The following is a 23,241-nucleotide window of genomic DNA, read 5'->3' on the forward strand; positions in this document are numbered from 1 at the left end:
CAAAACAAAGTTATTGAATTCCCTTCCTAGAAAAGCCTATTTCAGTACAATAAACCCCCGAAAGTTGTGCATTTTACCACAGTCTAGTTGTATTCATTTCATTTGAGTTTCACTTTGAGGCATGAAATTTCATTGGCTACAATTTCATCGAAACAACGTATTGATGCTGTATGCATGCGATTGTTTATTTTTACCAGTCAATTAGGCTCCTCCTCCAAAGATCGACAGAAGCTCACGTACAATACATACGCACTTAACGACTACACTGTTGATTTAGCGTCGGAAAACCGATCGACTACTCGCTTCTATAATTCTATTTCATATAATACAAAAGGAAAAGAAACTTTATTTTAATTTAAGTTCAATTCATATTAAAATGTTCATCAAGGGTTAGAGCCAATCGCACTTTCCACATTTATTAATAAAAATATTCATTTGCAGCAAGCAATGTTGAGAATTATAACTTCAACCCTGAATATTTTAGTCCATTTAGCGATTGGCTTTACGATCGTTACTTTTTTTTGCTAATTCATGTGCCCATGGCATGAACAAAAAGCAATGTGTACTCGCATTGGCGGAACATAGTATAGATCCTGACGAGTTTGTCTCTTTTCTTACTCTTGCGCATACTGCATTGTTGTGTAATGAACGATTTTTTTAGTACTAAAGAACGGTTTTATGGGAAACACATTTTTGAGAAGTCTGCTTATACACAACAGTTTTCATTTGGCTGTGCTCGCGCGCTCTCTCAAGCACACGTGTAAGTGTGAGTTTTCATTTGGGCAAGTCTCATCAGCTCGGGTTTCACCCACACACAATCGACGATCGACGCTGTATCGGGCATTTTCATCGTTTTTTCTTTCAATCTTCGGTTGTCTCTTTCTCGAGTCGTGGTCGAGCTCACTTCAGGAAAAAAACTTTGTGCGACGAGTTGAAAGTTTAATTATCATCAAATCGTCTTGGGATGCTGATGTGCATATTTCAAGTATATATTCATCGTTCATTTTTCTTCTTTTTTCTCCTTTTGGCTAAGAAATCGCTCATGTTTCGGCAGACGGATTGCCAGTGAAAGTGCTAGACAAAAAGGTGTTGATCGAGCTTGAAGCTCAAAGTTGTAATTAGGTTAAATTCGATTCGTACACAAAATTCAAATGTGCCATTTGATTTGTTTGCAATATTTTTGAAATGTTCACTGTTGATTGTACAATACTTTTAAGTCCAACAAGCAAAACTGAGTGAAAACAAAACGAGCACGATTTACACACTCGGCGATTTTGTATTTGTGTTTTTTTCACTTCTTTTTGTGTGTGTGTGTGTGTCATTGTTTATTTGTAAATCAATTCGCACTAAATTGTGATTGTGTTTTCGTTCGCATTTTCGGTGTTTTGACTTTGTTAATTGCAAGCGGAAAAAGCGAATGGTGATAAAAGTTTTATGTGGAATTATGTCAATGCTTAATTAAATGATGAAATGATCGCCGGGATAACGGTGAATTTGATTGAAAAGATATTCAACTTTGATACTAAAAACTGTTGAAAACAACAAAAAAAGTACATACACACATAATCGACGTGTACATACTTGAATTCATTGTAAGAGTGAAATGGACTATTATCGAACGAACATTGCCGGCGGCATTGTACAGCCCAATCACGTTGATACAAGCAATGCCATCCTCAATTCGGCGAGTGATTCGTACGCTTCGAACTACTGGAGTGTCCCTTATACAGACGGCCTATCACCTATGAAACAAATTGAAGGTAATTTTGCTCAATCTGGGAATATTGGCTAAATTTCCCATGTATGAGCGGCTCAGAAACAAAATTTATACCTAAACAAAAAATATATAGAGATGCAACGTTTAACTAATTTTTGGAAGGTGGTACTAAAAATCCGTGGAAAACATGAAAATATCGATTCTTCAATACGTCTCCTATTCCTCGAATTTTTCAAATTCAAATTTGCAAATTACCAAACTGGTTATCTGCAACTTGTTCGACTCTTAATTCAACATATCGTTTCCTCTGTTTACAAGCCAAATAATAAGTCGTTTGCCAGTCCAAATATTACAAAAGACACTAATAATATTTTCGACTAAGCAACTATTTGTATTTGAAGTCATCTAATTGTGCTGGTTTTGTTGTCACTTTTCTTCGAAGACTGATGTCAGTTTGCATTAAGTGTGTCAAGCGCAGCTTCCGAAAACAAAAACCGAACACCATTCATAGCTTACTCACCTATTTGAAATTAGTCAAATTATTTCGAGAGTAAGAGAAGAAAAACTGAAAAGAAATCCGTTTGATGTTCATGCCCATTACAGATGATTTTTGTTTGAAAATGCAATCACTTCTTCAACGTAAAACTAATTTTAGCTAATTTCTTCAAAACTTCCCTGCTAATCCATGTAGATAATTACAACGATTCCCATGACTCAGGTTTACCTACAACAGTCAATGTATGAACAAATTTTGCGAAGTGTGTTCGTCTTTTTTATCTGATGAAAAACCTTTTTACATCGCCAATGTCGCGTCGTTTCAAAAAATGCGTCGCGTTGAATGCATACCGATGTCTTGTTGACTACAATTGATTGCATTGCGACACAAGTGAGGTCAATGCGAAGCTAAATTATCGACAGAAAATGCTATTTAAAACAGTTTGTATTTGCCTGCATACGTCCTCAACTATACTCTGTATGCCATGCATCGATACCGAACCTCTCTCACAGTAAATGCAATTGTGAGAGAAAGAAAGTTCTATACATAACATCAATCGCATTTTACAGATAATCCCATTCGTCTTTGGGACACTTTTGCAAGCAATTTCGAAGTGCCGTCTGCTTGCAAACACAGAACCAACGATTTCGGAAAGCAAAATGAAAAAGTCGAAAAAGCAATCCATTAAAATTGCTGGGAAAAAATGCAAATAAAACGTCTGAATAAAATTATAGCTCAATTTGTATTTACACGACGACTCGTTTGTTTTGCCATTGTGCGATCGAGCGACGGAACGTTGAGTCCTTTGAAATTACCATGCGACGACAAATCATACAAAAATTATATAAAAAATGATTTATTGCTAGGGTTTCGTGCAAATGTGTCGACTGCAGTCGGCATTGCATTTTGTCAAGATTGATGTTCGGACGAAGGAGTGAAACATTTTAATTTGTCGAAACACTTCTATCCAGCGATCCAAATCTAACTGAACAATTTTGCCTAGCTGAAAATCTGCTTGTTTGATGTAAATCATGTATTTTTTTTTGCAAAAATCTAAATTTTTTGCTTTTGATTTGAGTAAGGCAATTGCGTTGAGTTGAATGCGACACCACTATAAAATGTTTGATCATCTATTTTCCAGTCGACGCCACCCATTCTCAACAACACTTGTATGAGACTAATGAGCATTTCCAAAATGAACCGATGCATAGAAAACGGTCATAAATCTCGAACTCGATAGCGTCAGTGTGGCGCGTGTACGCCACATCACAAACACTCAGAATGCAATTTCTCGTATCGCTCCTAAATTAAAATAATCACCAATTAGTTCTGTGCCATTTAGATTTCGATTGAAAATAATTGGGATATAAGTGAAGTTGAAAAATTGGCATTTGAAAGATGTGGTTTTGATTTTTCATCCGAGTAACTGACGCTTCCAATAAATTCGCCCACCATCTCAAATGCAGTGAAAATGGGTTCCATTTTTATTGAATAAATGTATCATTTTTAGATTTGAAATTTAGTGTTGAATTGTTGTGTGTTTGATGTTTCAAAATCAATCGTTTTGTTTTGCTGATGCTTTTGCCTGGAAATGCAAATGATTGATTAATTGTGGAATGGGGAATATGCTAGACAGATTTGTACCGTTGTGGTTATTTGTTTCGTTCAAACAAATCGATCGCTGATGACAGTTTAGGCATTTTTCGAAAACGCATTTATTATTATCATGTTGCGTGTCAGGCGCTGCTATCAAATGTGTGGCGAACAATTTTTTTTTTGTTCCTTCGAATTTTCAACGATTTTCACAAAAACGAGCCTTGAAGCTGTGAAATCACTTAGCAGCACTATAAACGCTTCAGTAAAAAAGGAGCTAATAAGATTTTAATGGAATTTTGAGTGCTTCGACACTGTTTCACTTCGTCAAATATACAAAATAGCCTTGCGATATCAATATTTGAATATCTCACTAACGGCAAAGTTGTTTTGCTGCAAACGAATCGGTACACGTCGATCGATAATTTTAAGAAAATTTATTGCTCAAAATGAAAAAGAGAAGCAAAAGAAAAAAAAAACGCGTCTTTCACAAGCAAAATGCTTTACACGAGAGAAAAATGCGTCTAACGACAGAGAAGAGGCGTAGTATTGTTACCACACATGTTTGTTTATTTGCTTTTATGATCAGTGAAGTGATATGTTGAACATATTTTCAGGATTTTTTTTTCCACATGTACCGAAAAAGATGATTTTCTTTCAGGTTTTTTTTCTTTCACTTTGATGAATTTTACATATTTTCAGGCCTGCAAGAAAGGCATATTCATTCTCGATTATTATAAACTGAAGTGCGTTGAATTATATATCATTTCGATGGCACACGTTCCATGAAATTCGATCCTAAATTAAAAAAAAATCATGAATGGAAAACCGAATTTTGATTCCGAAGCACTTATACCGATTTTTGCACCTTTGGTGAAATCTCGACACATGTTTTCATGTCATTTCTTTATGGTTATGCCATATATTTTTAGAGTATAATTATGTCAAAGGAACTTTTCTTTTCTTTTCCGTTGTATTTTTTCTGCCACATTTACGCGATAAAAATATGTGAGACATAACTTTGTTTTATCCGTCATTAAAACATATTTTCGTTTGTGTTTGGTTTGATTTTTTTCCCATGTAGCATGCATTCAGACGGCCGGAAAAGATCGGTCGTATAAGCCATTGGAGCATATCGATCAGAATATGTCGAACGACTTTCAAAAGTCAGCAATTAGCACCTATGACTCGAAATCGGATATGAATCATGAGCAAAGCAATGGCAAAGAAATGGAACAAAGTAAAGAGCCTCCAAACTCCCATCACCCGGCACTCATGCATGCGAACGTTGTATTGGAAACCAAACCGCTATGGGACAAATTTCATGAGCAAGGCACCGAAATGATTGTTACAAAAACCGGACGACGCATGTTTCCAACGTTTCAGGTTCGCATCAGCGATTTGGATCCACAAGCAATGTACATTATGATGATGGATTTTGTACCCGTTGATGATAAACGTTATCGCTACTCATTTCATAGGTTTGTTTCGACTAAATTCAATTTGATTCGTATATCTTAGATTCAATGACGTACATTTTTGTTCCAGCTCAAGTTGGGTAGTTGCCGGAAAAGTAAGTTTGAATATTTCACAATTATTTGACGCTGACGGATAAAGCACGTCATAGGCGAATTCAGACGCCAAGCAGCCAGAAAAAGTGTCATTTTCTCTTCATTTTAATTTTTCTTACTGACTTTGTTGTATTTATGATTATTAAATTATTAAATTATTAAAACTCAATCGTACGTCTTCGATTACCCCATGCCAACCAGAGCGATCCCATTTCTCCACCACGAATTCACGTGCATCCCGATTCGCCGGCTCCAGGAAGTACTTGGATGAAGCAAATCGTATCATTTGATAAACTCAAGCTAACTAACAATCAACTGGACGAAAATGGCCATGTAAATATATTATTGTTTTGGTTTGGTGAAGTTATAGTGTACAAACATTCTCATTAAACCGAACATGGCTAAATATAGAATAACATTCTTTATTTTTGGTTAATCAAAATATCCCGTTACTATAAATAGCCATTATTTTCTTTGCTTCGGAGCGTGGATACAATAGAGTTTATACATTTTTTCCTTGTTCCATAGATAATTTTAAATTCAATGCACCGATATCAGCCGCGTTTCCATATCGTATATTTGCCACCAAAGACCAGTAATTCAGCGTATAATGTGGAGCAGGAATGTTTACAGAGTCATTATCGTCGTTTTATATTCACAGAGACATCGTTTACGGCCGTAACAGCCTATCAGAATCAAAGAGTAAGTTTCGGATTATTTTTAATTTAACTTAATGAGCAAGGTCTTCTTAACGTTTGGCATCGCTGTAAATTAAGTTTGTGCATTAGCCTTTTGTTTGTGATTAACTAGATACGATTTTCGGTTGCTTCGGGATTCGGATTCAGTTTCAGTCTCAGTTTCGGCGGTTTTGTGGCCGCATTCGTGTTGAAAACGCACAGAAGATAAATTAAATGAAAATCACCAAAAATTAAAACCAGCATTTTTCATGTAATTCTGAAATTTATTGAAACAATAAATTAATTTGATGAGGTATTTTGAATTTTGTCGTTCCGGATATATGACAGATATTGCAAAGGCCGTGCAACCATAAGTTCATCAATGTGAACAGCAAACACAAGAAGCAGGCAAAACAGCGGCAGATTCGAATTAGCTTGTTGTTGGATTTTTTTTTTCAGTCTGTACGCGTACAAGTGAAGTTCATTCTACACAAAAGTTATGACATTCGCTCATCAGCAAACCAAAAACAAGCAGAATACTCGAGATTATAGAGGAATACTTCATAATTGCATATTCTACACGAAAGAAAGAGAGAAAGAAATAAAAAAAACACAAATCAAAACAAAGAAGGGGTCCCGGTTTAATACTTCTACTGCTGCACAAGAATGCGACAGAGACGAAATTGGAATGAAAGAAAATAAATTTATTATCTCGACGCCAAACAGCCAGAAAAAGTGTCATTTTCTCTTCATTTTAATTTTTCTTACTGACACTTTGTTTGTATTCATTCGAAAGAGGATTTAAAAAAATACCATGTCGGTTTTGCTTTCGAACTGATTTGACCTGCCATACGACTTTCACAAAATATTTCCGATTTTTCATTTTCTCAGTGTGTGCGCGCGCGCTTCTTCTCGCATTCGTCAAACCATTTTATGGTCCCTTTGGAATCATTTATAATTTTTATTTCCACCGAGGTGAATTTTTAGATTGACGGTGGCAGCACTGTTATTGCTGCCACGTCTTGCTCACTAGAAATCCATTTGGCATATTGAACTGTTTGTGTAAGAAAGCCATTTTATAAGATTTATGCCCGTTTAACATATAAAAAAACAGCAAGCTTGAGCAATAGCTTCAAAGATCTCAATGAAATAACTCACACGCGCTTGATTTATTGTTTTCATTCCTTGGTCTAGCATCAAATTGTGCGCTGGCAATTAACGAGAAAATTAAAAATGAAAATATCAAACGAATCGAATCGTTTCAAGTCACACCAAAATGTGGTTCACATTTCTACACAATCTCGATATTTCTATTATGACAACTAACATTTTGAAGGCTTTTCTTAATTTATATTCACCAAAAAAAATGTATTCTATCTTGCAGGTGACACAATTGAAGATCGTCAGCAATCCATTTGCCAAAGGTTTTCGGGAAAATGACGCGAACGATGAGTAAGCATGCCACTTCATTTGTTTGCACGAAATTTTCTTCATCCTTAATGGTTTTTTGTATGGTTTGCAAACTTTCGACCGGTCATGTTTTTCAACTTCATTTTCCATTTATTGTGTAATTACGCTCGCCGAATCGATTGAACATTTGAAAATAAACAAATCCGTTTTCGAATTGCTTCCATTACACCAGATAAACAGCATATCAAATCATATTGAGCAGACATTCCCACTCAGACATCCGAAATTTTTCTTGTTTACATTACAACTACAACCGAAACCCAAAATAGACAATTGTAAACCATTCACAGAATCTGTTTATTCAATCGAAAAGTACTCGGGGAAATACGATATTATAACTGAACCGCGTTTCATTGCTGTTCCTTTTTCCCTCGAAATTTCTCCAAATTCCTATCTTCGATTCTATTTGCGTTCTTGCAAAAATCCGTAAATATATATGTTGAATTCGTTGTTATGGTGTTTGTAGCTATGCCCATTTAGCGTTTCCATGAATTGATAATGTTTTTTGTTCTTATCCAAATAGGTCGACTGAAATGCTCAATAGTATGCAAACTCATGATCAGAGTGGGCAGGAAAAACTTCGACAGAATCGACATTCAACGCAAACAACAGTCACTGGAAAAAGTATGAAACAATTCTCTTATCACATAGAACTAAGAAAAATTTCATAATGTATTTTCAATTTTTAATGATTCAAGACGGAGAAATGATTTCGCAAGCGAACTGCAATCAATCCCGATTGGATGCAGTCAATATGAACTGTGGTATGACGGCACAGGCAGCAACGTCACCTGAGCGAATGATTCAGAGTCCATCACATAATGGCCTAACGAATGGAGCCTTGCATTCGATTACTCAACCGTATTTAGGTGATTCGAGTAATTTTGGGCCTTTTTATCATCATCACGGCCAACATCATCACATTTCTAGTTATGGGAATCCATATGATAAATACAAAAGCGTTCATCATACTCGTTCACCAAACGCCAGTCCATACGATCCATATCAAAGTTTTTATTCGCCGACTTCCCACCATCATCATCAAATCGTTCGACCGAACGGTTATATAGACCTAGTACCACGATAAAATCAAAATTGCATTGTTAACATTACCAAGTCTCTTTTTATACTCCGATAACTCTAGCCATACTATATTTTATTGGATAAGAAGAAAATTACTGTCGAAGAAATCATTAAGTAAAATAAAAATCATTGAAACATGTTTTTCGAAATAATTTCCATGTATCTGCACAAAATCGATGGATTTTTTTCTTTTCTGTTTGTTCGTTGCGAACACCCTCGAAACATAAACTACTTGAGCGATTCCAGATTGCATGTACTGATAAATATTTACGTAGAGTATACAATTGTCATAGAAACTAACTTGAGATCGTTCGTTGAGTCTCAGCTTTGAGTACAACCTTTCGGGTATTTTCCATGTTGTATAAACAAACTCAAAGATTTATCGATTTAAAAAGGCCGGAAAAGTATTTCTCATTGCGCAATGGTCAATTTATAAAAAAAAAGTCTACACAACTTTGTTCAACTCAGAGTCTTTTGTGTGGTCGTTTGTTCAGAATTATGTGGAAAGCGACACTCTTTGCAATCTGCTGCCTGGTCATGCAGTCTCAATCCCCACTTGAGATATGGATATGCCTACAAATTTTACCAGACCTCACATCGCCTAGAAACTCAAGTGAAAGCTATTGAAGGGAAAAAATAAAACAGTTAGAAAAGAAGACTCAAATTACAAGTGTTTAGATATATTGCTGGCCAAAAAAATGACTAATGACCTTCAAACGATCAAAAAAGAAATTCCAAACAAATTGACAGTGCATGAAATAAACAACGAAATAAAGACAGAGCAAAAAGAAATTGTTAAAAAAAAATCTTTTTAGTTTAACGTTCTGTAACCACAGTGTCAAGTCGCACATGAGTAGAATCGATTGGTTATGCCAAAAGAACACGAAAAGTGACAACATGTGTTCGAAACATTAAATGCGATGCATTCTGAAATGGATTTGGTGGCAAACAACAGCTAGCGAAGCAAATTATTGTCGAAGAAAACAAACAACAAATGATTAAATCAGCAAGTTACGATAAACTGTGTCGATGTGTGACACAATTGATTTTTTTCCTTAGGTACATGATGGCATTTCATCGCCGATGCAGAAATTTGATTGTAAAGACCAAGAAAATTGCGAATAGTGCGAGCGAAAGAAGGTTTGTTGATTCGATGCATTTTAATGCATGCAACGAAATATCAATGACAAACGGAAACATAAAAAATCGGTTCGATCGAATTTATCGGGAGGAAGTAATCCTCTATGAGAAAAGGAAAAAAGTGAAAATCATTTTGTTTCCACTGGCCAGAAGATTTATTGTTTCGTTTGCATCGAAAGTGAGAATGAAATCCTGCATCGTACAATGTCGACGGATGTTTGTTCTGTCCTTTTTGTTGACTTCTGCACCGTCTGTTTTCATCCTATTTGGATAGATTGAGTTTCAAAAATATGATTTCCACTTTGGCTCAAGCTAATTCATTACATTTTCGTATAATAATGCATTTTCCATTTCTCTTTTTCTTCTTGTTGCATCGATATTCCTCGTATGGAATTGATCGTTTAAATTTTCCCTGCTCGAAACCGCTACTTAAAAAAAACCGGCTCATATTGAACTGGCTGGCATCGCGCGACCGAGAGTACTCGTTCTTTTTACGATGTGTCGCATCGCACCTAATAAATTGTTTACGATGAAATGTAATATGCTCTGGTACCACCACCACATGGCAAAAGTGACTTTCTTGCCCAAAAGTTCATGAGGCCTAGTCATCTGGAAATAACAATCTATTGAAACAAAAAACGCAAATAAACGTTTTGTTTAGATTTTATAGACACGCTAGCACACGTAATTTATAATCACTTTGATTGCTATTTTAACGACATGGAAGTGCCCTTTTTTTCATTCTTTCTCTCTCTGTCTCTCTCGATTTGTTTACATTTTCACTTTGAGCATTCGTGGCGAGATGAGATTGTCTTGTTGTATAAACAAATACCACCATGAAAAACGATGGTAGATCATAAATTTCTGAAACGCAAGCAAGTTCCTCAAGAAAAATTATGAACCAATATTCCGAAAGCAGTTTCGTGAACAGCAAGTACACGTCGACGATGACAGCGGCATTTGAATAATATATCGAAATGCATACGAACCAGATGGTTCGCTGCCTCCGACCACTGAGAATTTTATGTTTTCATTCGTTTATTCATGGGCATGCCGCTAAACAAACGGAGCTTTCGATATGATTTTGTACACAAATCCATTGCGTTTGCGTCAAGAGTTCAATTCTGAAAATGCAGTAAAAATTTAGTAAATACAAGGTGTGAACTGATTAATTGGAATTATGCATTGAAAGCATCTATTTGCTCCAGAGGCCAAAATGGCTTTAAAGAAATTCTATTTTTGAATGACTTTCCAAAAATAGTTTCTCATACTCTTCATGCAAACGATGCAGATTTAGAGAATCAAGTGCAAAACGCTCACAATTTCGGAAATGTCATGCAGATATGCGTAATGATTGTATGATGACAAATGTATCAATTGCAATGAGTATTATAAATTGTTACATGCAACGCATAAAATGCAGTCATCGCACGCTCACTTTATGGTTTGTTAAATATATGCAACATATGCGGGCATATTATGCCCTGTGTGTGCATTTTTCATCTGAAATGCACACCAGCGACACAGCGACCGTTACTATTCGGCTGAAAATGAAAGCAAAAAAAAACGAAATGATATATTTTTTGATGTGTCGAAATAAGTTGTCAGCGAAATCATAAATTTGATTATGTAAGTGACGAACGATAGATTCTCGCAGACGAATTCCGTTCCAAACGGATGATCTCAGAAAATAAAATAACGGAAGGAAAGCAAAATTTAGAGACGATTCACATAGTGTACTATCGATTAAAAATATTTTTCCATCGTCACATTGTTGGAAATTCATTTATCATTTTTAATATTCATTACGTCGAATAACAAACAGCTGATTCGATATAAACAGGATTTCCGTTGACGTGAATGTAAAACCAAACACTTTGAAGACTTTTTAAACATCAATCTAACTATTTATGACCTTTCTGCGTATCGTGGTGAGCGTTTGCTACTACAAATAAAATGACTCAAACAGTCTGTTTTACTGAAGTATTGTGATGAACTCATTTTAATTTTAAATTTCATTATTTTAGGGTCATTTTCAATTTAACGAATGAGATTTTTCATTTTTTACTGAATTACTATAACACAAAGAATTTCTGCATGATATACACTACCGTGCAAAAGTTTGGAACCACTAGGTATTTTTCATACAAATTGACCATTTTTGGTGGACTCATTAACATATTTCGGAAACACCTGCACTCTTGATATTTTGTACATAGTTTCTACAACGTTTCAACAGTAAATCACAGAGGTTTCATCAAAAAATATTCACGTATTTAAAAAATATATCAATTTGAATTTGATCTGTTTTAATCTTCATACAAATTTGATCATTTTTCACACAGTACAAATTCAAATTGCTATATTTTTGAAATTCATGAATATTTTTTGATGAAACCTCTGTGATTTACTATTGAAATGTTGTAGAAACTATGCACAAAATATCAAGAGTGCAGGTGTTTCCGAAATATGTTAATGAGTCCACCAAAAATGGTCAATTTGTATGAAAAATACCTAGTGGTTCCAAACTTTTGCACGGTAGTGTATATTCAAAATAAGTCATGTATGTACAATCTGTACATACCATAACGTCATCTGCTGGTCAAAATTTGACTTAGTTCGCTGGATTTAATTTAAAAAACATTTCTAAAATATGAATGATCATTTGCTGGACTCTGAAATAAATATATGTAATGTAATTTAAGAAATCTAGAATGAAAATGTTGTTATTTGGTCGTTAATTTTTAACAACAAAAAATTAAGAGACTAAGGAAATTCGGATCTTTTCAAATGAGGATTTGGAATTCATTCAACTATGTATTTATTTTTGTTAGATTTTGTCACTTTTATTATACTTGCTTCAATATCAAATGAGACTTATTCATTTTCCGCATTAGACAATAACCAACAATCATCTATTCAAAAGTGTATGATTTGACAGTTTGACATTTGGGCATTTGACAATTGAGCTGTCATTGAAACAGTACGATAATACGGAATAAATATACAATATGACCTCAAAACGTTTATAAATTTGTGAAAAAATGACGGATAAACCAGGTGAACGGGCCTTAGAAGCCATCAAGAAGATGGATAACGCTATTGTTGAATTCAAAATGCCAAAATTACCAAGAACAAAGAAAGGGCAAATGAAAATATTGACTGAGGAACAATACGTTGAGGTAAAGTATTCCCATTCTCCAAAATCCTTTCACATCATATCGTTTTGTTTATTGTTGAATAATATCGTTTGGTTTTTGCTCCAAAATAGGAACTCGGTAAAATAATACAGAAAGATTTTTTCCCTGATTTGGAGAAGCTTAAGGCGCAGAATGAGTACTTGGATGCGATGGAGAGAAATGATATGATAAAACTACGAGAAATCTATGCAAAATACAGCGGTCATAGGCCAAACGAGCCACTCGGATGTAAGTAATCTCAAATTCTACCGTTTGCTCTCTCAATCGGTTGTTGATTGACTAATTTTAAATGCATTCAAAAACAGCCGAGAGTCCAGCAACATTTGAAACGCCACAAAGAGAAGGCGCATGGAATCAATCATCAGCATTTTCAACACCCGGCTCAACATTGTTTCAAGAACGAAACTCCGACACACTTTCCAACACATCAAGGAAAAGCAAAAGAGCACCTTCGGATGGTCATACACTGGACTCGTTTCTTGCGGCTCACACGAGCGAGGATAATTGTAGTTTTCAGGAATTGATTGAGACAGCTGATAAAAAATTGCGTCAAAAATTTTCCGTTTTATACGAAGCAGAGCAACAAACAGCTTTGGCCATTGCTCAAAGTCTACATTTACCGAATATTGAAGATCAGTTCAAGGCTATTTGTGGCCCGAAGAAAGTAAGTGAATTTCATTTTCGAACATGTTAATAGTGAAACTAATTTAAATCGCTTGTTCGCAGATCGATACATGGAAATACACGAATAAAAACAGTATCATGTATATTCCGGATGGTGTAGAGCTAACCAAAGCCGAACAATTGGAACGAGCCAATAAAAAACAGGAAATTGAATATAGTAATACTCGACTCACCTCGAATCCATTCAATGATCGGCAAAATAAGGATACGATAAATGAATTGGCTAAGTCCCAGGTATGATTGCAATTTATTTCAATATTTTCTAGTATACAAATACTCTTTCATAAAAATGATTTTAATTTGCATTTGTAGCCGAACATATTGAACGGTCGCGTTGGAATAGATGGAAATACATTGTCTTCGTCGACAGAGAGAAATGTACGCGGCTTTAGTTTTGTGTCAACACCATCACCAGCACCCGGTGTGGCTGAGAGCCCATTGATGACATGGGGCGAATTAGAAGGAACACCATTCCGATTGGATGGTTCCGACACACCAATCCGACCATCGGCCGGGCCATCATTTCACATTGCAGAAACGTCGAAGCGTGAATCAATTGCTTTAGCGCTCGCAGAAAAAGCTGGTGAACGAATGCGCAACCAGAAAGCCAAAGCACTTGAAGCAGCTCGTAAAAATATAACCTCTCCGCACATTCGATCGACAATAGATCGCTTGGCCTCAATTTCACCCGCCGCTAAGCGACTAGCTTCATCGAGCATTGGAGTGAAAGACTACACGGTAATGACACCCAGCCCAGGATCAACGCCACTTTCACATAAATCACACACTCCATCACCAATGATACGGCGAAAAACACCACTCGTTCGCACCACACCAAAACCTGGCCCATTGTCCAAAACGGCGGTCACTCCAAATACCGATGATTTATTAAATATTCCAATCAAATCAAAAAGAAGCTGAGAAAATGCGATACGAGAGAGAAAATCGTGAATAAATTCATATTGTATGTGTACGTAGTGGTTTAGTTTGGTTTTTTATTGACTTATTCATAGGTTCTTAACAATATTTCGTACACGATGAGTACGAGCTTCTTGTAATGTTTTCTCCAAGACGTTTATAATGTAAAGTAAATTATTCGGATCAGTCTGGAAAATGACTACCTTCTTGCGACTATGCTGTTGCGAATCACCAGTCAGTGGTTCTGATGCTGACTCTCCAATCATGTCCAATGGACTTTTGTTTTCGTTCACTTTTTCTGAATCCAAATGAAATTTGATGGTAATGAATGGAATGGATTGATGCATCAAACTTCGAGATGATATCCTGCCTTCAAGACGCCACTCCAAATCACGAAATCGATATTCCACTAAACTGATTTGATCCAAAACATTCAACACGAAATCGCGTTTGCTTGTAATGAATTGCCAAAGAATCGAAATGTGCTCCTTTGAAAATCCGGTCTGTGCGATTAGTGCAAAATCCTCTTCAGATACCTGCAAAAATAGAAGCGAAACCGAAACAGTTATTAATATCATTAATAAATTTGAATGATATATTGTCATTTACTTTGGTTTTGATAGAATTCAACTGAAGCATAATTAAAGCATTTATCGCATCTTGAAGGGCCGATGTTGATGTATTTATTTTGGCTACATACAAAGGATATTGATTAGTTTCTTATTCAACACCAAATTTCTTATACTCAATCAAATCCATTACTTGCAATGGCCTGGAATCGATTCGAATTGTTCAAACCATTATTCATATAATCCAAAGTTAGTTTACATATTTCAATGGCAACTGTAAAAAATGTTCGGAAAAAGAAATCAATTAAATTCATTAGTGTAAAAAAATTACAAATACCATCTGGACTGTTTTCCCGCAGTAGTTTCAAGTGCTCCCTCTGCTCGGTGTTGATTAAATACATTTTTGTAGGGAGTAACCAGCAAATTCTTCATTTATCGCGATCGAATAGATTTTATTGTTGGTTTTTATTTTGACATATCGAAAGCTAAAATCCACACACAATATGTATCCACATTTGACGTATTTGACATTAAGCCAACTTGTACTAAAAGCATTGTCAAACAATAAATGCAATTTCATTGTGAATAGACCATTTTGAGGTTAGGTTTTTGAAGTTGTTGTCAATCATACAACTAACTAGTTGCATCAGTTTATCTGTGGCGTATTTGTGCAAGCAAGCAAAATGATGGAATTTGGTGAATTGGTTGGGCCTGATACGCGTGCTTTTTGGGGAAATTATGATGAATTTGATGAAGAGTAAGTTCAAAGATGAAAAAACCACAACACAAACTGTAATAAATTCCGTTTGTCCTATAGAAACGGCCAATTAGAGCCGAACAATTTTTCATGGAAGTGGATGGATGAGGATTCATCGGGTGCGGAAAATATTGTGTCATTCAAGAACTTGTTCATCGTTGAAGGTCAAGGTATTTTTGATTTTGTACAAACGACAATCTTGAAAAAAATAAGTCCATTGTGTCAAATTGATGGTCACAAAACATCCGTATACCGATTGTCGAACGGCGATTACATTTGCGTCTCCGAAGATAATGATTTGGATCAGTCGGCAAAGATGGCTGAACTCTTAGTGCCATGGTTGAAACGGGCTGAGCAAACATATGTGTTCCCATTCAAATCAGCATATACTTACAACACACAACAGGAGTTTGATAAACGCTGTTTTATTCGCACCATTTCCAACAACAACACAACTACAGAAAATGAAAATGAATTCGCGTCGATGGAAGACTGCAACATTGTTTATGGCCTTTCGGCTGGAGGTAATCAATACATACGTATACAAACACACACACACACACGTGAAATGACTGTCTATAAATTAATTGTACTCAACTGTTTCAGTATCAACTTGGCGACACATCAACAAATTGCCTTTCACGTGTTACACAATTTATATGGACTGTCAGCAGGTTGACCCGTTCGTGGCTTCAGTGGCGCTAAAACTATTCCATCGATTGGGTTTAGACTGTGATGCTAGCTATGTGCTAAAAACAGTTAACAAATCTAATTTGTACTTGTGATGATCAAATAAATCCATCTTGTTTATCAGCTTGAAAATCGATTTGTTTTTGTGACAATTTCATATTCGGTCAAACAACCCAATTCAATCGCACTTTGGACGTTTTGATTCGAAGAATTCAAATTTCACCAGTCAGTCGCAGCTGTTCATTTACACGTCTGCATAGCTTGCAATGTTTTGATTCGTTGGACAGTGTTTTCCAAACATCGAGATAGTAACGCGCACAAACAATGGACGTCATATGCGTAACAAGACACAATACTGACTGGAAACAAAACGACATTGTGATCAATTATCTCACATACGATTCACCGGTAAAATATGTTTATGGTTTAATACGTGTAGCTATCATAGTTTGGTCGATACATGCATTTCGATGGGGCATCACAAATTGAGTATAAATAGATGAGGTGTGCAGCCGAAATGAAATCAGTCATCTATTGTTCAATGAGCGTGGATTACATTCGACCTACACTAACACATTCAACATTCAACAGTCAACATGAGAGCTTCACTGTGTTTCTTTATTATCGCAGCCACATTGTGCATGACACACGTAAGTACCATCTCCTCGAATGGAATCTTCAAATTCCGTATTCGAGTCTGAATCCAATGCAGATTTTAAACTAACTCTGTCACTTCTTTATTCATTCCAATCTTTTGTCAAAAGGCATTTTTATTCAACAAATGCGGATGTAGTTCGAGTGTTGCCACATCTCCACCAGCAGTACCCAGTCCATGTTCGTGCACTAGCCAGGCTGTTGTGCCCGCTCCACAGGTATACAAAACACCATTGCCAATCCCAGCAGCTCCTTTGCCAATTCCAGCAGCACCTCTACCCCTTCCTGGACCTATATTCCCTATCGCACCAGCTCTACCATCACCTATCGTTACAAAACTTCCTTGCAAATCGGCTTTTGGAATCCCTAAATGCACTGTGTGCGCTAACATCCCTAGTTTCTTTGTAAATAAAATTTTGAAGTGGAAGTGCAAACTGAATTGTGGATGCGCAAAGTGTAATCCAAATGAAATTGTCTACCTTAGCTAGGATTGAATTACACTACGACTGATCCGACGAACTTAAGAATATTTCATCGATCTCAATGTTTTCTTGATTCTTTCATTTCATTTCATTTCGACCTCTCTCCGACAAAAAGCCAATCAAGATAACATCGAGAGGAAAACATGTTGGGAATGAAATATTCCACATATGCTGTGAATTTGATATCATTTTGTTTTTTTAAATGAACACATAAAAATTGTACAAATAAAATTGTGAACTGTAAAACGAAATTACCCAAACTATGTTTATTCTCTGTGTATGTTTTCTTTTTTGCTTTGTTGTCTTTGTCTTTAAACATATCCCCTTTCCTGCTTGTCTCCATTCTAGAGCTTTTGCCTTTTTTCCAGTGAAATCAGACTTTTAGCTTGATATGTAATGATTTGTTGATTCAACTTCCTTTCGAACTTTCTATTATTATTTTTCTGTTCAGGAATTTGATGAAGAGAAACTTTTTCGCGCATCCTGTAAATGTAATTGTCATGATCTTGTTCAGGCTCCAGACGGTTCGGGAGATGTTTATTTTAGGAAACCGGCAAAGTAATGAATGATTCTTCATGCATTTAAATTTAGTAATTTGCATTCAAACCAATTTGTAATCAATTTGAAAAAAACCTTTTCAGGCCAAAAATAGAAGCGGACCCGGTTAGCATAGCAATTGCGCTTCGTGCAGCACAGCGATCAACAATTAAGGAAGATCAACTCGCGTATGGATTCAGGCAAAGACCCATCGATCAACCGCGGAGAAAAGTCATCACCCCAAATATCCCAGAAGAGCGGCTATTTGATGTGAATGCAAAAGTGATTGAGTTCAAAAAGCCAAAATATTCCGAAGAAAGTGAATTCGATGTCGACGAAAGCGATGAGGAGTTGGGGATTGTCAGTCGTAAAAAGCCTATCGTTTCAAATCCAAAGTGCTTTTACTACTCAGATATTGGCTATTCAGAATCAACGGGAACAGATAGAAAATTTGTGAATGTACCAATTTCGACGACACCTGCTCCAACTGAAGCACCAATCAATGCTGATTGCTTGGGTCGAATTATAGACATTCCAGAAGAACGAAACATTTATCTTGAACAATTGCTCGCCGAGTATGGGCGATCATGTCAATGTGACGCTCACAAAAAAGAAGTACTCTTCACTCGTCGGTGAAAGCCAAACAGATAATAACTCAATTTCAACTGTGATATTCTATATTCTGTTTATCTAAAAAAAATGAAAAAAGTGTAGAATAAAATAAATGTTATTGTTAACGATATAAATAAATTAAAGAGGAAAAAAACTCCGCACATTTGTGTCCATAGCACATTTCTTATTAATTATGTAAACTGTGAATGACCTTTTTCACACTCACTATTCTTTGCATTACGTAAATGGCAGAGAGAGAAAACAATAAAACACAGAACTTTCAAACTGACCGATCGACAGCAGACATTTCGTTTTGTTTTGTGCAAGGTTTTCACTTTCTTGGTAAAACATTTTTTTCTTCTACCAGACCGAAAACAAAAAATTCTCAGCCAGAAATTTGCTTAACCATCGTCTTTTTCAAGAACAAGCTCGAATGTTTGTCATGTTTATATATGTCAAAAATGCTGACGCTCGATACAGTTTTCGAACTATATAATGGTTTGGTTGGCTTGGCTATGATTCAATTCAACACTTTCATTCATTTCGTCGCTATTCGTCTTGGCCAGCACACAAGCTGCAGCATTTTGGATGATGAAGCCCGCTTTGGTTGCTTTAATTTGTACGTTGGTCGTTGGTCATACGCTTGGATACTATGTGGTAAGTTTCATCGAACGAATTTGTACGCTGACTTTGAATGAAATTTACTGATTTTGTTGTTGCTCTTTTTTTTATTTGCAGCCAACCAATGTAAATGACTACTACACTGGATCATGTGGCTGTAGTTCGGCTAAACGATCCGATTATGAGTACTCACCGCCCGCTGCCGAAGAATCGGAAGATGTCAAGTATAAATTCGATTTTGATGTTGAACAGCCCAAAGTAGCCGAAGATTCCGAAACTGAATTGTAAGTTGCAATCGATTTTGATTTGATTCTTTTCACAGTAATCTAATGATGCGTTATGTCGTTGTATGTAGGAAGTCGTATGGCTATGCCATTCAAACGCCTGCCAGTGAGCCAAAGCCCGACGATACAAAGTACAAATTCGACTATGCACTTCAAAGGCCAGCTGAAGAAAGATCTGATGAACCAGAACAACGAACTATGTTCACAAAAGTTGATCGATCCACATACGACAAGACTGGTGAGTATTTGAAAATGATAATCGATATCAATCAATTGAAACTAATTCCATTCTATTCGATTTTTGTGTGATTTTAGAATGTGCATGCAATCAAGGAAAACCATGCTCATGTGGGTATTCACCAGAACAATGCGCAATTCATTGTAATTCACAACGAAATCCAAGTCCATACACTTCCGGTTATGTTCTTCCTGTTCGATATAACAACGGAGGTGATTATGTGGTTTACGAATTGCCACAAGACGCATCACAGCAGTTGAACCGAAAAGCACGTCAAGCAGGGCCACAATTGCCAGCAATACCATCTTTGCCTCCCGCCTCCGATGCCATTCAAAGCCTAATCAATGGTGATTCTTTCAAAGCCGTAGCCGACAGAATTAGAGAGCGAGCGCGAAAACTAAGTGGCGGTGATCAAGGCGAAGCTACATTGGGTTCAGCTCTAGACGTTTCAGCATTGCGCAACCGATTCAGTTCAATAGCCGAGCCATTTGTTTCACATGCTACCAAAATATACGGTTCGGACATATTTAATACAGTTGATTATAATAATATCTTATTATATATTAATATTTCTTATTTTTTTTATTTTATAGAGAATTTCACACAAAACTTTGGCCTTCCCGCAGTTTCAACGCGCCGACGAAGACGTGAAGCTCCCGAAACGAGCGAAGAGCAACGCCGTAAAATGATGGACCCCAAACGATTTCCAATACTGCGTGTGGAATACGAGGCGAATAGTGATAAAAATGAAGACATTTCCAAGCATCATACAACCACATCGCGTGTCGAATTGAAAGCAAGTGATCAACAAGAGTCATGGAACGGAAAAAAAGTGGAAAAGGCTACGCTTTGCCATGAGTGTGGATCACAATTGTCGGATCACAATTCAGTATGCGCGCGATGTGGATCTCGCCCACCACAATACGTAGAATATTCAACCGGGCGTCCAGTGGCGTATTATCCAGGAGCCAATAGGGAGCCAAACACTGATTCACGACCAGCACCGCGTTATATCTATGATCGTTATGGTCACAAATATTTAGAAAATAATGGCAATTTACGTTTGATTGTGCCACAACAGCATCAAGAAGCTATGGTAGGAGAGCAGCCCAATTTTGCTGGTTTGGCTGATATTTTGAGAAATCATCATGAAATCATTCAACAGTTGAATCCAGTACCCGGTCGACTTATGCCAGAACCGATCGACATCGCCAGTGATGCGATAAGTTTGGTGCAAGATTTGGCGCGCCGTGAGATAAAACATACGGACGAAAATAAGGAGAAGCGTAGCACCCCTGAATACAAGCAAACATCAGCAGCAGCAGAAGAGTCAAAACGTCATTTCCCACGCAGCATGTATCAAGTAGTTCCACATATGCGCTACGAAGGAAAAGATGGAAAGCTCGTTGTAAAAGTGTACTCGTCAAAAAACGACAAAACCAATCCTGAAACCAATCCTCGCAAATATAGTCCTGGCCAAAGTAAATCTGCTACCACCGATGCTGCAACTGCCACTGCCGCAGAACAACGATTCGACAACATGACCGAAAAATCGAAGGCGACCGTCCATAAGTTCAACAAAGACAACAAGCAATTCGAAATTTTGAGCTTCGAAGATTACAAAAATAGTTCGAACGAAGACATTCGTCAAGTGTTAGAGCATTTGCACGGCAAAAAAGCGTGGTGATTAAATGATAAATCACTCAAAACGTTTTTTGTCTATTGATTAATTGATATGTATGTATATTTAGAAATGGTTGTATTTATTATTTTTTATCTGTGTACTACTACTTACTAGATGTGTGGCGAAGTATTTTTTTTCTATTTTCAATAAAGTTGTCATTGTGAATGAGCGAATGAACGAATGTTGTCTTTTTTCTGTTTTGTTATTACCTAATTGTTTTGCTTTGTATGCACGTGTTCAAAAGAGATGTGATGAATTACGAGCTAAACTACATGCTTTGAGTGCTTTTTCGGCTTCCACATATTAAGAAGAATGCATCAATAATTTCCAGTGCAACCGTAAACAAACAATTCACCGAACCGCTGATCGGATCAACTTGTGTATGTAAAATCGTAAATATTTTCGTAGCAATGTTGTGTTGAAATGCAAAAATGTGAAAACACCGTTTGTTAATCAAACGAATGAATGACTGTAGACGCTGTATGTGGCAGTATGTTTGCATCGAATCATTTCATTGGCTTTGTTTTTGTCGAAGTGTAGGATTATGGCACGTACATGAAACATATATATGATTTTTATTCTGGTCATTTGATTGAGTATAAAAGCATGCCCATTCAGAGTCGTTCATTCAGACGTACAGCACAGCTTATCACATTCAAGTCGTATTACGCGCAACAAAATGAATACGATTAAGACAAGTTTATTCGCGTTGGCGATTTTAAGCACTCACGCTTTGGTTTATGCTCAGTGTAGCTGTGGCAGCGTTGGTTTCCCTACACCATCGTCTTTGCCGTTACCACCATCGTCTTTGCCGTTACCACCATCGTCTTTGCCGTTACCAATACGTAAGTCGAGAACACATCATAATCAGAATAGTGATTGATTCGCTTAAATTTCTATTGTGCCTTTCCTAACCAAACAATTTCCTTTTTCATTTCAGCGACAGCTCCTTGTGGCTCACCTCTTCCTGTCCCTGCGCCACAACCAATGCCTTTGCCTTTACCAGTGCCTCAACCACCAGCAACTGTTCCGCTTGTCCCAAAGCCCAAGGTGTATATTAATAAGCAAAGCCCGATCGTGATTAATCGCAAACAACAAAGTTTCGTTGTTAACGCAGGCCAACCAGTCATCATTAAACCAGCGCCAGTAATAATTCAAAAGCCAGGTCAATCTGAATACCGACCATACGTTCAAACTGTTACGTCGGCTCCAATTGTTGTGGATAAAAAGATCATCAAGATTGAACGACCGATCATCAAGAAATTCTATCATGAAGCCTACTCACAAACTCTCCCAGCTGGGCCCGATACAATTCCAATCACACCAGTCTTGCCATCTCCCTGGTAGAATATTTAATATTTCTTCTATTTTTTTTTTCAGTTTTGCCGTTTTCCTGGTACAATATTTAATGTTTTCTCATTTTTTTTAGCGATAACTTAGCTAACCTTGCTCCTGGATCCCCAGGCTTACCAGCTGCTTTGCCCGTTCCTCCTTCATCGCCGGTTGAACCTGTGATGCCAGGTCTTCCAGCATCCCCATTGTCAGGTTATCCAGGTCTTCCAGC

At 36.7% G+C, this 23,241-nt stretch overlaps 7 protein-coding genes across 8 annotated transcripts in view; 6 read left to right on the forward strand and 1 right to left on the reverse strand.

The window, feature by feature from the left end:
• The first annotated feature begins 845 nt into the window (after positions 1–845).
• Positions 846–8,954, forward strand: LOC129568310 (T-box transcription factor TBX1-A). The gene is made up of 8 exons (XM_055445999.1): positions 846–1,760; positions 4,891–5,287; positions 5,355–5,379; positions 5,579–5,710; positions 5,906–6,079; positions 7,439–7,506; positions 8,048–8,148; positions 8,223–8,954. The coding sequence occupies exons 1-8, from the start codon at positions 1,604–1,606 to the stop codon at positions 8,609–8,611; spliced, it is 1,443 nt and encodes a 480-aa protein (XP_055301974.1). The 5' UTR covers positions 846–1,603; the 3' UTR covers positions 8,612–8,954.
• A 3,695-nt stretch (positions 8,955–12,649) lies between these two features.
• LOC129568309 (splicing factor ESS-2 homolog) lies at positions 12,650–14,608 on the forward strand. The gene is made up of 5 exons (XM_055445998.1): positions 12,650–12,929; positions 13,019–13,175; positions 13,253–13,611; positions 13,674–13,865; positions 13,944–14,608. The coding sequence occupies exons 1-5, from the start codon at positions 12,792–12,794 to the stop codon at positions 14,550–14,552; spliced, it is 1,455 nt and encodes a 484-aa protein (XP_055301973.1). The 5' UTR covers positions 12,650–12,791; the 3' UTR covers positions 14,553–14,608.
• LOC129568314 (COMM domain-containing protein 2) lies at positions 14,603–15,593 on the reverse strand. Its single transcript, XM_055446003.1, has 4 exons — positions 15,456–15,593; positions 15,312–15,392; positions 15,159–15,241; positions 14,603–15,085 (listed from the first exon to the last, which is right to left on the reverse strand). The coding sequence occupies exons 1-4, from the start codon at positions 15,517–15,519 to the stop codon at positions 14,639–14,641; spliced, it is 675 nt and encodes a 224-aa protein (XP_055301978.1). The 5' UTR covers positions 15,520–15,593; the 3' UTR covers positions 14,603–14,638.
• A 47-nt stretch (positions 15,594–15,640) lies between these two features.
• On the forward strand, positions 15,641–17,964 carry LOC129568312 (uncharacterized). 2 transcript variants are annotated; one of them, XM_055446002.1, is made up of 5 exons: positions 15,688–15,875; positions 15,936–16,045; positions 16,166–16,399; positions 16,482–17,215; positions 17,330–17,964. In XM_055446002.1, exons 1-4 carry the CDS (start codon positions 15,802–15,804, stop codon positions 16,658–16,660), a joined length of 597 nt encoding a protein of 198 aa, XP_055301977.1. In that variant the 5' UTR covers positions 15,688–15,801; the 3' UTR covers positions 16,661–17,215; positions 17,330–17,964. The 2 variants fall into 2 exon arrangements, with proteins under 2 accessions (XP_055301976.1, XP_055301977.1); XM_055446001.1 differs by having other exon boundaries at positions 15,641–15,875; positions 15,936–16,399.
• Positions 17,162–19,023, forward strand: LOC129568441 (uncharacterized). The gene is made up of 4 exons (XM_055446292.1): positions 17,162–17,215; positions 17,330–17,437; positions 18,132–18,259; positions 18,343–19,023. The coding sequence occupies exons 1-4, from the start codon at positions 17,162–17,164 to the stop codon at positions 18,872–18,874; spliced, it is 822 nt and encodes a 273-aa protein (XP_055302267.1). The 3' UTR covers positions 18,875–19,023.
• A 199-nt stretch (positions 19,024–19,222) lies between these two features.
• LOC129568308 (uncharacterized) lies at positions 19,223–21,858 on the forward strand. The gene is made up of 5 exons (XM_055445997.1): positions 19,223–19,507; positions 19,589–19,755; positions 19,827–19,993; positions 20,071–20,508; positions 20,587–21,858. The coding sequence occupies exons 1-5, from the start codon at positions 19,439–19,441 to the stop codon at positions 21,678–21,680; spliced, it is 1,935 nt and encodes a 644-aa protein (XP_055301972.1). The 5' UTR covers positions 19,223–19,438; the 3' UTR covers positions 21,681–21,858.
• A 427-nt stretch (positions 21,859–22,285) lies between these two features.
• Positions 22,286–23,241, forward strand: part of LOC129568311 (uncharacterized) — a 1,335-nt gene continuing 379 nt past the window's right edge. Inside the window, exons 1-3 of the mRNA XM_055446000.1 lie at positions 22,286–22,522; positions 22,618–23,020; positions 23,107–23,222. Coding sequence (XP_055301975.1) covers positions 22,357–22,522; positions 22,618–23,020; positions 23,107–23,222 — 685 coding nt within the window. The 5' untranslated portion in view covers positions 22,286–22,356. The remainder of the gene's footprint in view (positions 22,523–22,617; positions 23,021–23,106; positions 23,223–23,241) is intronic.

This window comes from Sitodiplosis mosellana, unplaced genomic scaffold, assembly GCF_009176505.1.
Source record: "Sitodiplosis mosellana isolate CC-2019 unplaced genomic scaffold, AAFC_SMos_1.0 Smas_scaffold_18, whole genome shotgun sequence".
NCBI classification, from domain to species: domain Eukaryota; kingdom Metazoa; phylum Arthropoda; class Insecta; order Diptera; family Cecidomyiidae; genus Sitodiplosis; species Sitodiplosis mosellana.